This window comes from Helianthus annuus, chromosome 14 (genome assembly GCF_002127325.2).
Source record: "Helianthus annuus cultivar XRQ/B chromosome 14, HanXRQr2.0-SUNRISE, whole genome shotgun sequence".
Taxonomy (NCBI): Eukaryota; Viridiplantae; Streptophyta; class Magnoliopsida; order Asterales; family Asteraceae; genus Helianthus; species Helianthus annuus.
The window spans coordinates 141546293-141563953 of record NC_035446.2 but is presented as its reverse complement, the minus strand read 5'-3'; the positions used below and the strand labels follow the sequence as shown (position 1 = coordinate 141563953).

The 17661-nt window shown below is 36.7% G+C and overlaps 1 protein-coding gene across 2 annotated transcripts; it reads left to right on the top strand.

The window, feature by feature from the left end:
* The first annotated feature begins 232 nt into the window (after positions 1 to 232).
* Positions 233 to 6469, top strand: LOC110904035 (alpha-dioxygenase 1). Of its 2 annotated transcripts, XM_022149845.2 has the most exons (10): positions 233 to 397; positions 471 to 683; positions 3303 to 3452; positions 3532 to 3668; positions 3921 to 4134; positions 4232 to 4377; positions 4475 to 4702; positions 5464 to 5666; positions 5751 to 5994; positions 6098 to 6469. In XM_022149845.2, exons 1-10 carry the CDS (start codon positions 278 to 280, stop codon positions 6321 to 6323), a joined length of 1881 nt encoding a protein of 626 aa, XP_022005537.1. In that variant the 5' UTR covers positions 233 to 277; the 3' UTR covers positions 6324 to 6469. The 2 variants fall into 2 exon arrangements, with proteins under 2 accessions (XP_022005537.1, XP_022005538.1); XM_022149846.2 differs by lacking the exons at positions 233 to 397; positions 471 to 683 and adding an exon at positions 3134 to 3192.
* The last annotated feature ends 11192 nt before the right edge of the window (positions 6470 to 17661 follow it).

Sequence of the window (17661 nt, the reverse complement as noted above, 5' to 3'; positions counted from 1 at the left end):
AAAAGAATACAAAGAGATAAATACAAGAATACAAATAGACTAATATTCTCTACAAAGAAATTTTCCAAATTATGGTTCTTAATTTAGAAGAGTTACCCTTCTTCATTTTCATATTGTCAATTGTTAAATATTCTCAGAGTCAACGTTAACGTGTCTTAACTACTCCCCGTATTCATAATAAGTATATATATTCTCTCTTGGTACACTTGTAAATCTCACAAGAACATTTCACCTGCCCTGCCCATCAATAGTTCAATACCAAAAGCATCCCACCCAAATGAAGTCATTCATGTCTTTTGCAAAGCATCTACGTCTTTCACCCACCAAACACTTCATCCATCCTGACTTTCATAAAATCTATGAAAAGATGAGACCCATCGACAAGCCTCTCTTCTTGGTACGTTAATGCTGCATGCATGCATGTAATCAAGTTAATAATTTATTCAATTTCCTGATTTTTATTTTGGCAGATCGTTCATGGTGTCGATAAGTCGAGGATAGGGTGGCACCGTTTTCCGGTGTTCTTGGGGCTTACTTACTTGGGTATACGTCGCAGTCTTCATGACAAGTATAATTTGCTCAATGTTGGGGATACTCCCGTGGGGGATCGGTACGATACTTTAAAAGAAGGTGAAGGAACTTTCTTTGGTCGTAACATGCTCCCTGTTGATCAGAAAGATAAGGTATCGTGTTCTATAATATATTTCATGTTAGCTGTCTTTTCTAGTATTTTTTTAAAATGTTGAATTCATGATTGGTGAAGTATGGTTAGGGTTTCGTGTAGTTTTTTTTTTTTTTTTTTTTTTTTTAACGGCCAACAAAATCAATTTCGAGCACTCTCATTAATGGACTAAACGGAGTATTCTGAGAGTAACCCGAGTCCACCAACAATTCCGGAGAAAACACGGTAACCCACCGCATGTAGACACGACGGTGAAATTACCGGTAAAACCCGTTTGGCTCAAGGATCGAACCCAGGTTTCCCTGTGTCCAAGGGCGTAGCTTAAGAGGGGCCGGGAGGGGCGCCCGACCACCCGAACTTTTCGCTCAGTAGTGTTATATATGTAGTTTTCGTATAGAAATTTTTGGGTATATACGTTTTCGACCCCCCGTTTCTATAGAAATTTTTGGGTATATACGTTTTCGACCCCCCCGTTTTCATGGTCAAGCTTCGCCACTGCCTGTGTCCCCTATCATTGCCCACCAATGCCTCACTCTACACCAAGTGGGAGTTAAACCTGCATCTCCCAAAAGAAATTGCAAACATTTCACCACTTAATCTAGAGATCATTGGCCTTTCGTGTAGCTTTGATTTGTTAGTTTTTTTTTCGATTTTAGACGTAATAGGTGATTTTTTTTCAAATGTCTTGTAAGATGTTTAGAATGATATATAAAGAGATATAGCATTTTTCATAGCATAAATCTATACATCCAATCAATCATACCGAGTATATAATCCTAGTCAAGCTACTAGTGGGGTTTGGAAAGGATGGGATGTAGACAAGTCTTATCTCTATTTCAAAGGATAAAGAGGCTGCTTTCGATAAGACCCCAGCTCCAAAGCCACATTCAACCGCGTCAATTGAATCATAAATAGGTATATAACTACTTTAAAAGCAATCAGAAAACATAAGTCGCTGAAAATAAAATTTTTGAATCATATATCTATCAGTTATGTCTATCTTAAGTTAAATTATAGAAATGTGTGCTCAGGGCCGGCTATGAGCAAGTGCCGGGTGTGCGTCGGCTCAGGGCCAAAATCGTAAAAGGGCCCGAAATTTTTTTAGAATTTATATATTTTTTTATATAAGATATATATACTACATGATACAAAATAGGGAAACAAAATCAATTTGTTCTAGTGGTTGGTAGGCTCCGTTTTGAAGCATAGGACCCCGGATCGAATCTATTTTCTGGCTGACTTTTTTCTTTGTTTTTCTGATTGGGAATTCACAGATATTAAAATGTTGTTTTCTTTTATTAATGAATTCATTAGTATTTTATTTGAAGGACTCTAAAGGACTCGTCTAAGAGCTTAATTAATTCAAATTTTAACATAACAAAATCATCAAAATCATGTAATTTTAGGGGCTTATTGTTGTTGATCCTTTTCCCTTCTATTATTTAACTAAATGCGAGGGATTATTTATGCTTATGTACGTTTTAACATAAATTTTGTTTGGAAGCAAATTGGGTTAAATATATACGTTTTCATTCGATGGTTTAAATTTGAATTGCTATACGTTTCGACGTAAATTTAGTTTGGAAACGAGTTGGGTCAGTTGTAATCTATACTTTATCACGTCGCCACTGCACATTGTGTATGTTTTGAGCTGGTCTCCATTTCGATGTAAATTTTATTTGGAAACAAATTGGGTCATATTTAATATATTTTCATTCAATGGTATGAATTTGGATTACTTTACGTTTCAACGTGAATTTAGTTCGGAAACGAGTCGGGTTAACAGTGGTCTATAATTTATTCGTCGCGTATGGCGTTGCCGCAATGCACAACGTGTAAAAAAGCTAATATTATATTGAATTGAAACATTCAATGTTTTTATTTAGACACTTTGAATATTATATTATTACAGGGCGGATAGGGCCCTATTATTTTATCTCGCCCAGGGCCCAAATTTGTTTTAACATTTTCAGAGACGGGCCTGTGTGTGCTAGTCTGGCAAATAATATATAAAAGTACGATACACTAAGATTCATTGTTCAAGAATTTTTTATACCCTCTTGTTTTATTTGTTTTTAAGTTTTTTTATACCCTCTTGTTTTATTTCTTTAAGTTAGTAATGTAGTAGTTATTGGCAGTACATGAACATTCTAACTACTACCTCCGCTAATGCATTAAAAATATGTAAAGTATAATAAAAAAAGCAGGAGAGTTAAGATCAACAATGATAGTTGAATAAAAATATGTTTGAAAATATAAATTGTACAATGCTCTCATGACATTAAATTTTTGACAAATTATAAAGAGGAAAAGTATCTACTTGTTAAGAATGATAAATCAATATATAAAAAAAATTAGAAATGCATGTCACGTTTTTATTTATATCATTACCCAAGTAAATAGAAAGTTTTGTGTTTTTCCTCATAGTAACAGTTGTAAAAACAAAATATATATTTCTCTCTTGAAATAATATCCTTGTCGTGTGGATTCTTGCCTGAAGCTGAATTAATGTTAGTATTATTGGAATTGACTAAATCAGTTAAATAAACTTCATATAGAATATCGTAGAGAAGTTTTAATGTAAAGTGAGAGAGATGTATTAAGCTGTAGTTTTGTGCAGGTATTGAAACCAGATCCGATGGTGATAGCAACAAAGCTTCTAGCACGTAAACAACTTATAGACACCGGAAAGCAGTTCAACATGATTGCTGCTTCATGGATTCAGTTTATGATTCATGATTGGATTGATCACCTCGAAGATACAAAACAGGTTCGATTAATCAATATTATATAATCTTATGATATAGAAGGATAAATTGAAGTACCAACATGTATGATTTAAATTACAGATTGAGGAGCTTAAGGCGCCAACGGAAGTAGCCAGTGGATGCCCTCTCAAATCCTTCATGTTCTACAAGACAAAAGAATTTGATACTGGTCTTTCTGACATTAAGAAAGGTTATCGTAACATCAGAACTCCTTGGTGGTATGATTTTCAACATATTATTAATAATAACTAGTAAATTTTACTTTTAATGCAACATGTGGTTTAATTTAGTAACGATAACTAGTTCCACAATAGTAAAACCCAATGATGATGTGGTGTTTTTTGGAGGCTAAAAACGAGAAACAACATCCTATTGTGAATGCTCTAATTAACGATATTATAGTTTTAATTATAATAATATTTTGGATGCATGATAATCAGGGTTACCATATATATAATATAATCGTACAGGGACGGGAGTGTGATATATGGAAACCACCCAAAGGCTGCGCATCGTGTTAGAACATTCATAAACGGAAAGCTAAAGATTGCAGAAGATGGCCTCCTCCAACACGACAACGATGGATTGCCCATCTCAGGCGACATTCGTAACAATTGGATCGGGGTGTCAACACTGCAAGCCCTCTTCATCCACGAGCACAATGCCGTATGTGACGCCTTAAAGGTATATATATATGTGTGTAGACAAGACAATCAAGTGGTTATTTTTAAATTTACCAGCTAGTAGCATTTCTCACTTACAATATACTTATACCAATCAGAAAGAATATCCTTATTTGGATGATAAAAAACTGTATCACCACGCAAGACTAGTAACTTCTGCGGTGATTGCAAAGATCCACACCATAGATTGGACCGTCGAGCTTCTCAAAACCGACATGCTTGTTGCTGGAATGAGAGCTAACTGGTAATCACTTACTTTCATTGACCTGGTCTTATGTGTTAGTTACATTCTTGAAATCAAGCATATTTACTAACATTTTGTTGAAATTTGATATATAAAGGTATGGGCTATTGGGGAAAAGATTCAAGGACACATTTGGGCATGTTGGAGGATCTATTTTGGGAGGTCTTGTAGGGCTAAAGAAACCCGAAAATCATGGGGTACCCTACTCGCTAACCGAAGAGTTTACAAGTGTTTACAGATTGCATTCTCTCTTACCAGATCAACTTTTTATTAGGGATGTAAATTCAACACCAGGCCCTAACAAGTCCCCAAATATTACTAAAAAGTAAGACCTTCACACTCAAGTTAACTTACATAGGGTAAAGTTCTTGTACAAATAATCTTAACATACTAAACATACAAATTGAAGGAAAACTCAAAAAGACAAGGTGGCATTTTTGTAATTATCAATAACTATCAAAGTTACTCTACAAATATACCTAAAAAAACCTAACCACTCCCCCACCTCCAAAAAAACCTAAACCCCCCCCCCCCCCAAAAAAAAAACCTAAAAAAACCTAACCCCCCCCCCCCCCAAAAAAAAAAAAAACCTAAACCCCACCCCCCACCCCAAGCTAAAATGCTAAAAACTAAACCCCCCAAAAAACCTACAAAAATCTAAAAAAATAAAAAAAAAAACACACAAATTATTTTATTTTATTTTATTTTTTTAACATTTTTTATTAAAAAATCGCTACTTTTAGTAGCAGCCAAAAAAAAATTTTTTTTTTTTTTTTGCTAACGAAATGTAGCGATTTTTTAATAAAAAATGTTAAAAAAAAAATTTGTGTTTTTTTAGGTATTTTTGGTTGTAACTTTGATAGTTGGTGGTAATTACAAAAATGCCACCTTGTCTTTTTGGGTTTTCCTTCAATTTGTATGTTTAGTATGTTAAGATTATTTGTATTTGATCTTTTGCCAACTTATATAACCTACTTCTTGTTATAACCATGAAGGTTTATTGAACATATGTTTAAGCATGCATGTTTGTTCATCTAATAACCAATAAATAAGTATGCTCATAATTATGAGTTTACACGCATGCAGGCTTGACATGATTAATTTGATTGGGAAGAATGGAGAAAAGCAATTATCAGAAATTGGGCTTCTAGCACAAATGGTATCCATGGGACATCAAGCCTGCGGGGCACTTGAACTATTTAACTATCCAGTCTGGCTTAGAAAAATTGCGCCTCAAAATGTGGACGGGACAGATCGCCCCGACCACATTGACTTAGCATCACTTGAGAGTAAGCTACTATTTTCTTTCTTTCGTTCGTTCACTAAAGAATTGAATGTCCGTGTGTCTAAGATATGTATGATGATGCACACAGTTTATAGGGATAGGGAGAGGAAAGTAGCAAGATACAATGAGTTTCGTAGATCACTTTTCTTGATCCCAATCTCCAAATGGGAAGATCTAACGGAGGATAAGGAAGCTATTGCCACATTGCGTGAAGTGTACGGTGATGATGTCGAACAACTTGATTTGTTGGTAGGAATGATGGCTGAGAAAAAAATCAAAGGGTTCGCCATTAGCGAGACAGCTTTTGTAATCTTTCTAATCATGGCGTCAAGGTATATATATAAATCACCAACATAGGAGAATAAAAACCTTAAAAGACCAAACTGATTGATCGAGTACCATATATACATACTAAATATTTGTTTGTGTGCGCAGGCGACTCCAAGCAGATAAATACTTCACAAGCGACTTTAACGAAGATGTGTACACCAAAAAAGGACTTGAATGGGTGAACACAACGGAGAGTCTAAAAGATGTGTTGGACCGACACTATCCAGAGATGACCGATAGATGGATGAACTCAACAAGTGCTTTCTCGGTGTGGGATGCTGCCCCAGAGCCTCATAATCCTATACCAATTTACTTCCGTCTTCCCAAATGAGATTGCTTCAATGGAAAAGAAAATATTGTATTATTTTCTTATAAATAGTATTCATTTTTTTCTTATAGAAAAAAGAATATGAAGTTCTATTGTATTTATTTTGATGAAATAAAAGGTATATAAGAATATGAAGTTATATTTTGCAACCCTCATTTTTTGCGGCCATTTTACGATCTTCTTTTTGTGACCGACTTACGAAACCATTTTTACCAATTCCGGATCTCTTGTATATGTTTGAACATAAATTTGACGACATTTCAACTTTTAGGGATGGCAAAAATACCCGAGCTTGACGGGTATACTTGAAATCTGACATAAATGGAACGGGTATATCCGATACCTGATAGGTATGGGATTAATTTTAAAAATTTTCACGGGTATGGATCGGGTATGGGATTAGGTGATACCCGATCCGATTACCCGAAACCACATACTCGTCTACCCGAACTATATACCCGATCATATACCTTAATATTTTAATTTTTATTTTTATTTTTATTAACCTTTGTCTATTAGTGATTTATTATAGTAAATTCATAATGTGAAAAAATAAATTTTCTTTTAGTATATGTGTTTGATAATAGTATTTATATTTTATATGTTGTGAAGTAAATACGTGTATAAGTATTATAAAGTTTTTATTAATTTATGATATAACTTACATGTATTTGATGTACATTTTTTGTTTATAATAGTTGTTATATAAATATAAAATTACATAATAATTATAATCACAAAGAAATGTATTTGGAAATCTCAATGTATATCTTTTAACAAACTAATGGGTATACCCGATACCTGTTGGTATAGCCGACGAGTGTTGGACCGGGTATGGGATACGATTTAACAACCGGGTATGGGTATGAGATTACCAATACTCGTCCGAACACAACCTATTGCCATCCTTATCAACTTTGTTTAACTAAAACTGACTTTATTGACCAAAAAATGGTTTCGGGAGATACATTTATAGTTGATATAAATAAAATTAGTATATAATTAGATAAACTATAAATGATTTGTTAACTTTCAAAAATATGCTGGTCAAAGTATTCTACTTCGATGTTAAAAGATTAAAAAAAGAAAACTTGTAGAATTACAAGATTTTGTTCACGCTCCAAATATGTAAGAAATATATGGTTGACTTGTTAAAAATCCAAAATTGACCCAACACTCAAGCGTTTTCACTTAAAATCAACTTTCAAGAATTGGAATTGATCAAAGCTAGTAGTTTCTAATCTTAGACCCCTACCTAACAATCAAATAGGTTGTACATTTTTTAAACGAAAATGCTTAGACCCCTACCTAACAATCAAATAGGTTTTACATTTTTAAACGAAAATGATGTATAATCCTAGCTAGGGCTGTAAACGAACCGAACGAACACGAACAAGACTATGTTCGTGTTCGTTCGTTAAGGAAATTTGAATGTTCGTGAACTGTTCGCGAACACATGACGAACAGAAGTTTGTGTTCGTGTTCGTTCATTAAGGAATTTTGGTTGTTCGCGAACAGTTCGTGAACACTAACCACGAACGCAAACAAACACAAATGAACTTTAATTTTGAAAATTAAAAAAGGCACCGTTAATCTTAAACATTGTACACAAAGAAAGTAGTTAAATATAACCATTTAAAGATTGAATAGATGGATGATATTGGGCTCAATCGATTGGAGATAGGAATGAAGGAGCATGATATCAAAGAGGGAGAGGGACAGAGAGAGGGAAATACATATGGGGGAAAGTAAAAAATTAATAAAACATTAAAAACTTTTAGAAAAATAAACACAAAAAACCGAACATGAACGCACATAAACGAACGAACATAAACGAACATATTATCGAACGTTCACGAACGCAATCGAACGAACGAGACCTTTGTTCGTGTTCGTTCGTTAAGCTTAGTGAACGAAATTTTTTGTTCGTGTTCGTTCGTTAAGCTTATCGAACGAACATAAACGAACTTCCCGCCGAACAGTTCACGAACTGTTCGCTGAACGTTCAGTTCGTTTACAGCCCTAATCCTAGCTTATTTATAGACTCGTGTAATATATAAATTAAATAATGAAAACCTTTTGTTTATAAAGCACAATAATATAAGACAAGTAGACTTACTTGATAATCATCCCACAACTTGATATATAACTAAATCATATGTCAAAGAAGTAAAATGACATTAGATAATGTAATATGCTGTGGAATAAAGCTTTCATGTTAGTTAGGGGGGTCGGGACGTGTTAAAAATAATAGTGATCAAAACACAAACATGTCAAGTGGACTTGTTATTCAACGTGGCTGAACTTATCTATTGGGCTGGTTGTATAGCCTGTTTTGTTGGTATTTGGGCCTGTCACTCTTATGGGCTCTTATGTTAGTGTTATGGTTGTTGTGATTGCTTGTTAGTTGTTGTAACAGGTTCAATAATCAAAGGGTGTAGAGTCTAACAATAGAGGGACCGCGATCATCTTCTGTGTATCTTGTGGACTAGAGTGTAAATATTGAGTCTAGATATTATATGAGATGAAGATCTGCGCAAATGATGATGATTTTCCCATTCTCTCTCTCTCTCTCTCTCAGTTATACTCCAACAACATACACAGTTCTCTGGGTCTGTTTCGATCTAATCTGTTCATCTGTCTCTTTGTGATGGCCAACACATCATTCTCACCAGTGAAGATTGGTCCATCTTGATCTTGTTGTTAATCTTATCTGTGAGATCAGTTCATCTTACTGTTGATCTTACATGTGTAAATCAGGTTGTGTATGTTCTTGTTTCTTTATTGTCTTTGTATTTTGCTGATCAACTGATTAAATCAATCGATCTAAACATTTGTACATCAGATCTTACTTTGTGTAAGATCCAGGGTATTGGTTGGGTGTTTTTGGTTTGGGTAAACGAATAAAAATTTTACTTCACCGTTTTGTCGCTTATCTTGTGTTTTGTGTTGTTTCTTGCATTGTGTGTTGTTTCTTGCATTGTGTGTTGAGGAATTGTACCATTTTTGACAGGACGCCCCATGGTGAACCCCCCACCACGCGTGGAATGAAAAAAAACACCGCCGCCACCCTTTAATATAACGCATGAAACTGAAAACGCATTAACTTTTTAACGCGTGAAGAAGTTTAAAAATTGGATCGTTTGTGTGTTGACCATTGAATATGACCGTTATTTAATTAAAAAACCCCTTAAATAGTCTATCTATCTATCTATATATATATATCACACTTTTATACCATTTCACCCACACCAAAACATAAACATATATCACACATTCTACTATTTTACAAATGGATTTTCCTACGGCTTCGAGGTTTCCGAGAGACAACGATAGCGATAGGCAAACATCTTCTAACAATGAGATGTTTGAATTTTTCGAGTCGGTGTATAATGAACTTGAAGCAAGTTCGAGCCGCCCAAAGAAGAAAGCTCCTTCATTTTCTGTTGATGTTAAAGAAAAGACGTTCAAAATGTTGCAAGAATCGGCAAGAAAAGATGTTGAGAGGGCTTTTGGTGTTTTAATGGGTAGATGGGGTATAATAAAACGACTGGTTCGTGCGATGAATAAGAAAACAATACATTGCATAGTATATGCATGTATCATATTGCACAATATGCTAATCAAAGAAGACGGACGTGCAATATCTCAAAATTGGGTGCCGAATCCTCCTACACAAGTTTCTGTTCCCGAAAATATCCAACAAGACTTGTGTGATGAAGAAATTCACTCTCGGTTGAGATACGATTTAATTGAACTTGTAGGTTCTTTAGGTTTGGAATTTCCTAACTCGGACGAGGAGTAGGTTTTCTTTATGTATGTTTTTATTTTTATTGTAGTCCAAAATATTTCTAGAAATAATGTTTTTAATTTAAATGAAATTTAAAATTTAAAATTTTATTGTTTTATTGTTAATTTATAATTTAAAAACAAAAAAAAAAGTTGTGAGTGATGGAATTCCATCACAAGTGATGGACATTTCCACTAAAATCCACCACTAGTGATGGAATAATGCTTGATGCCATGGCGGAACTTGATTGGAAGTTGTGAGTGATGAGTGATGGGCGCCCCTACCCCTTTAAAGTCCCTTTGCCTACATGTGATAAATGTCCCCTTCAATCATTTCATAATCATTATTTTTTATTTGATTTTTATTTAATCTAAATTAGTTCCCTTATTTTAAAAAATATATTGTTTTTCTTTGATTTCTTGTGGGGGTCTACCTCGGATCGGGATAAGATAAGTTGGGTCGGGTGGAAAAATGTGACAGCTCCAAAGGAGTATGGTAGTGTCACACCCTGATTTTCCGGTAGGCTCGAACTTGGGGTTTATGCGTGACAATTGATATAGATATTCATATTTAGCACAACGAAAGTCTTGGGATTAAAAATAATTATTACAAAGTACAAGTGTCCGAAAATATTTTACAGACTGAAAGTGTACTAAAAGATCCACATGCGGATCGAAATAACAAAATGATTACACAAAGACAACTAGGCTTTTGCTTGGAGTTGCAAATTCCAACATACACAGTTCTCTGGGTCTGTTTCGATCTAATCTGTTCGTCTATCTCTTTGTGAGGGCCAACACATCATTCTCACCAGTGAAGATTGGTCCATCTTGTTGTTATTCTTATCTGTGAGATCAGTTCATCTTACTGTTGATCTTACATGTGTAAATCAGGTTGTGTATGTTCTTGTTTCTTTATTGTCTTTGTATTTTGTTGATCAACTGATTAAATCAGTTGATCTAAACGTTTGTACATCAGATCTTACTTTGTGTAAGATCCAGGGTATTGGTTGGGTGTTTTTGGTTTGGGTAAACGAATAAAAATTTTACGTTACCGTTTTTTCGCTTATCTTGTGTTTTGTGTTGTTTCTTGCATTGTGTGTTGTTTCTTGCATTGTGTGTTGAGGAATTGTACCATTTTTGACATGGTATCAGAGCATAGGCTCTCGATTCATCATCTTCCGCGTGCTTAGGTTCAAGTACTCTGATCTTGTTTTTGGTCGAGAAAAAAAAGATCGCTGATTAGGGCTTATTCTTGGTTTGAAACGATAGAGCTGTTTTGGAGAGTCTTGTAGCCACGATTTCTGGCTATCTGGATAGCAGCTTATATTGAAGAAACCCTAAGTGAAGGTTTACTCTGTTATTTTGCGTTATGTTTCAAAAACTCACTGTAAGTCATTCTCGTTCTCTAGTTTGTTCTATTTTCCTACATGTATTGGGGTCTTCATCATGACTGAGTGTTAATTTTTTATTAGTCAAGTATATATTCCATAATATTGCTTTTGTGTGAATTGCTAGATTTTTGTTTATATCTGTTTTCTGTGCATGTTCTAAATCGTAAGTTTACGTTATTATTTGTAATGTTGGGAGATAGACTGATATCCATTGTTGAAAGAGTTATATTCTTGAATAAATCTGGTTATTCTCTCAGATATTCATTTAGGGAAATTGGCCTGTAATAATCCCACTTAGATCTTATTGGCCATTAATAATCCCACCTCAGAATATTCCCCCCACCAGTCCCACCTTTCACCTATTTTTCCTATAATGGTCCCCCGTTAAAAAAACTTAACGGAGTTAAGCTTTTTTCCAAATTACAAACAAATTTTTTAGGGCTTTTGATTAGAATGACGATACGAGTCCATTGATGTAAAACTTGCCTCGAAACGGTGCTCCAAACGATGAAAACAGCGCTTCAATTTGGGTGTTTAAATTTCCAATTAACCAAAATCAAGTCACTTGGAGCACCATTTCGAAGTAAATTTTACATCAACGGACTCGTATCATCGTTCTGATAAAAACCCCTAAAAAATTTGTTTGTAATTTGGAAAAAAGTTTAACTCCGTTAAGTTTTTTTAACGGGGGACCATTGTAGGAAAAATATGTGAAAGGTGGGACTGGTGGCGGGAATATTCTGAGGTGGGATTATTAATGGCCAATAAGGCCTAGGTGGGATTATTATAGGCCAATTCCCCATTCATTTATAAGGGTTTTGGCTCTAAATGATTTTAGAATTAACAAAATTTCTTGGTGATTAATTCAAGGTTATATGTGTATTTGTTAAGATCTGGTGAAGTTCTGTTGGACCTGTTAGTTCCTTGTCATTGAAGGCAAAATTTGATTGTCCAAAATCTGTTTTTAATAAACGTGGGATACCAGTCTCTCGGTCTCACTTTATATTATTCTCAAAAGATTCCAACAGTTTCTTTCATTAGGGTTTCTAAACATCTTTGTTTGATATTTTTCACCCATTCTCTTGTTTACTAAATCTAGTTTTTAATCGTGGTTTCTACGTGTTGGAGAACCTTTTGTCATATATATTTGGTGAGAGTTGGGTTACAGATCATTGTATTGATGGTCTGGGAGTGTTTTGTGAATTTTATTGTTTCGTTCTTGTTGAATAAAGTTTAGATTTACCATATTTGACCTGGGCTCTTCATTCTCGTTTTTCACTCATCTGATAATCTAAAGGTTGTGTAATTCATGATATCTTTGCTTGAAGAGTTTGCAGGTCAGATCTGGTGAGATCTGTACAATTCTGAGGTGTCACAAACCCTAAGTAGGGCTTGTTGACGTTTGGAAGGAGATTGCCTGTCATTTTTTTTGAAGATCTATGTTAGTCTCTGAAACCCTAGAAGGTTCAGGGCAAACTAACTAGGTGTGCTTGTTTGTGACTTGATCCAATTGTATAGTTCTTGAAAACTACAAATTTGATCTTTCTAGGAGTTAAACGCACCCTCTGTAAGATCTTTCTAACTTTTGTCTTGTTTTATTTTTCGTTGTTGATTGGATTAGTTGAAGTCGGGGTAGTGAGGACCGGCACCTACTTGTCTGTTCTGTGTTCTTGTTTGTCGGTGGTTTCTTGTTGTTGTAGATCTGTTCTCTTATTGCTTTCTGTGTCCATTGTTGTTATTATCGTTTATTAGGTAGTGGCTCCTGAGTAAAGATGTCACACCCCAACCGATGGCGGAATCATCGGGGCGCGGCACTAGGCGAATCAGATTGCTCAAGAGAATCCATAACAACTATATTGCGATAATATTTATTACATTTGTCATCCCATACTAACAAACAATACAATCACGTAAGTTATCACGGATTTCTTGTCCTCTCGAACAATTCAAATCCGACAACCTAGATTTTAGATGCGTTTCTAGACTTCCTAGCTTGATTTGATGTAAACTTCGGCTAAACCTGCAACATACGTTAAAACTTTGTCAATACAAAAGTATTGGCGAGTATACAGGTTTGATATGTGTAGTATGATAGGTTAAAAGTGCTGCGAATTTCCACATGCATAAACGTAATACACGACATATATACTCACAAAACTGATACTACCAGCTAAGTCCTCGATGCTCGACTCTGGCATAACTAGACCCCGTCGGGCGAAATAGTACTATACTAGTCTTGGTGGGACGTCACGAGTATAAGTCCTAGCATACATGTACTAGCATCACGTATATCTATGCAAACAGTTATTCGCAAGTGATAAATAGTCCAATTAAATCATTCGTTTGATAAGTTTGGTTTTTATGGAACGTATGTTACACCCAAAATTCGATAAAAGGGGTCAAGTATACTCACAGCGCGTATTCGGTTAGGTTTGCGGAATCGGTGCCGGAGAATGTCCTGATTTCAGACAATTTACGTGAGTGATAGATTACTATGCGTTAAACGGTATCGATTTGCGTGAAATCGGGCGAAATTGGGTTAAAATTGGACAAAATGGTGAAATTGGGCTGGCCCAGTCGAACAGGCCACTCGATCGAGTGGGCCTGGTCGGTCGGACAGACTTGGTCGGTCGGATGGGCCTGATTGGTCGGACGGATGGGCCTGATCGGTCGGACGGCCTGTTCGATCGAATGGCTGTTCGATCGACTAGCTGTTCGATCGACTAGCTGTTCGATCGACTAGCTGTTCGATCGACTAGCTGTTCGATCGACTAGCTGCTCGATCGATTGGGCCACTCGATTGGCCATCCTGTTCGGCTGTTTTCGATGATTTTTCGAGCGTTCTTCGGCGTTTTGGGTCGAGACGTTACGATGAGGTGTTAAGCAACTGAAATCCCGTCAATTCCGACCTGTTTCATCGGCCGGGAATCACCCCGTTCGTCAGATTTGGTCGTTTTTGTCGGTTTTTCCGTGTTTAACCCGAAATCGATCATTTTATCACTAGAAATCAGATCCTAGACCAACACAACACTAAGAAATGTGTAGGAGATTGGTCTAAGTTCTGGTTTTACCATTTTTATGTATAGATCTGATGTAAAAACCTTGATTTTTCTTAGGAAATGCCCTGGATCTGAGTTGTTCTTGATGATATGAGGTCAACACTTGAAGTTCATAAGAACTTTGTGATGAAATCTATCCGAACATCCCAAATCCGTGGCCCTTTGATTAGAAAAACATTGATTTGGTTGAGATTCGTGAAGAATCGTACGTAAATCATCCGAATCTGAGTTGTTCTTCATGGGATGACATCACCTTTGAAGAACTTTGTGGTGACATCACCTTAGAACAGCCCAAATCCGTTGATTTCACGGTTGAAAATTGGGATTTGAAAGATAGAAAGATGAAGGATTGCATTTGGATCAAGAAAGTACAAGATTCGGGTTGAAAACTTACAAGAATCGGAAGAAATCGAGAGATTTGAGGGCTGGAGCGTCTTGGTCGGTTAGGAGCAGCAACACAAGTGTTTGGGAGTGAATGGAGGGGTATTTATAGGCAAGGAAGGGGAAAGGAAGGCAAAACAGCAGTTGGATCGGCTGGCCCAGTCGATCGGCTGGTCCAGTCGATCGGCTGGCCCAGTCGATCGGCTGGCCCAGTCGATCGGCTGGCCCAGTCGATCGGCTGGTCCATCCGATCGGCTGGTCCATCCGATCGGACTGGCCCATCCGATCGGACTGGCCTATCTGATTGGGCCGGTCTGACCAATTGGACTAGTCTGATCGAATTGATCCGTTCGGAAGCCTTTTGATCCCGTTTTTGGTGCGATTTCGACGGTTTAAGCCATATTTTTATATATTTATATAATTATTAATTTATTTATTATAATTAATCACAAAAGGGCCGTATATACGTATTTATGTATCCAATTCTCAGTGCGGTGATCGAGTTACGCGTGCCTTCGAGTGCGTTCTTCGATGTGATGTGCCACAATGATTATCGGGGCACCACTTACTCATATTGCCATCATCGTCATGACGGTTAGAGTCATAGTACTCACCCGATAACCCTCGTTAGCGTTGATTACTCACATTTTGACACCTCACGCTCATCGAGAAGGGTAGTTTAGGCCCATATTCGACATCATCGTGAGTGTTATGCAAAAATAGGTTTGTAATAGCGATAGAATATGCGTAGTTATTCAATTATACTTCGATTTAGCGATAAAATTGATATAGTTACATTATGATCCGAATCTCCGGTGCCAGGCGTAACGAGTGTATCGAGTAGTAACAACGCACGAAGGTGCGGGTTGTTACAGTATCCCCTCCTTTAGGAAATTTCGTCCCGAAATTAATCCAATAGTAGGGTCGTAAGAGTTGATGCGATTGAGAGTAGAGATTAATAGCGTCTAGATAACGAGCGATCGATTAAGATTTGACGAGTGAGAACGGAGAGAAGATACGATTCGATTAGTTAAAAGTGATAACACACACAAAAAGCAATTCCATAGCGTTTTAAACTTACCAATACTCGATTAATCTTCGAAGTTATTTAGGAAAATCTCCTCATGGCGCGGTGTCGACCGTTTTGATGTCCACACCAGCGCTATGTGGAGGGTTTTGTTATTTGATAACAGGTTTTGAGTTTTACATTTTAAAAGAATCAGGTGGCAAAATAAGTTTTAAGAAAACTTTCCTACAACGTGGGTTCGAGCGGAACTCGACTGCCGAACCCTCGTTCTCGGGAAGATTCCTGTCGGTCATTGCAAAGGTTTTTAAGAAAAGAATTGGACTTATGAAATTTTCATTGGGCACGGAGCCAAACTGATTCAATGTTTTCTCCATGTTGTAAGGAATTTCATTTGTCCAACGGTTTTAGTAAAAATTTTATAAAAATAGGTTTTCCTTAATACTATGGAAAAATAACTTACATCGGGCCCCACGTGGCACCTTCCCACAAGAGTTCGTTAATATGGTTAAAACACTTATATATAGGAAGTACCAGCGGCGTATCCACCATGCTTTACCCATATTAACTCTGTTTCATGAGGCAGTGTCATGCGTGCCGATAAGACACAGATAGAATTTCGATTCCCTTGATCCTAGCGATGAGGTGCTAGACCGAGTTTTGAATAGAAATAAGTTGGATGCAAACCAAGCGTAGGCAGCGGGTGCGAGTAGTCCGGTCGCACAACGCTGATATGGTATGTTTGGTTGGGCAACGAATGACACGATTTTGATTCGGGTAAATGAGATTTCGATTTGATTCCACACAAGGTTCGCATGGCACGTTTCCACAAGACTTGCTAATACGTCAAACGCCACGTTTTCCATATTAGTTTTATCTTGTGAAGCGATGTCATGTACCCTAATATTACACCACCTGCGATGACTTCCAAGTAGCTTTCGAATATCGATAGGCAATAGATTCCGACAGATTGATAAGCGACGATTGTTGCTTTGCGAGTGATAGGCGATTGATTGAACTGATTACATCACAATTAGTACTAAGGCTAGCCCACACGGCCTTTTTCCACAAAAGTCAGCTAATATGGTCAAAACATCACCATGTTTCAACCTTATTAATTTTATCTCGTGAAGCGAGGTCGTGCGCGCTAACATGTCAAGTAGAATGCGTACATCGATAAGTAATAGCGAACCACGATAAGAGTATCGAGTGGATGGATTAGGTGCGAGGCGCGTTAATAGTGGAAGGCGGCGAGTGATCCTCGATACTCGTCTAGCGAATCCACAATAGGCGATCCACACCAGCTGATAGAGATTCACACAATTGACAATAACTAGCGTTAGAGATTTCTAGGCAACACGTGATGCGATTGCGATTTCGAGCCACATATCGAATGATTTGATTGCGGGATAGATCCGGCAAAACTGCGATTGATTTGCGTTCTAGACTTTACGACCAGTCTCGCGTTGCTCCAATTGCTCTTCGGGGTGAACTTACCTAAGTTCATCGATGTGGCAATTTGTGTACGCGGACTTACGAGAAGCCTCGCAGTGATGCGGTTTAGTTTTGTTACGCCTTGTGATTGATGGTAGAGTGTCAAATTAACCATAATAGTATAATAGGTCTAATAACGTCCAACTCCACATGGCACTTTCTTCACGAAGTTTCGGTAGTATGGTAAAGCGTACCCCCGC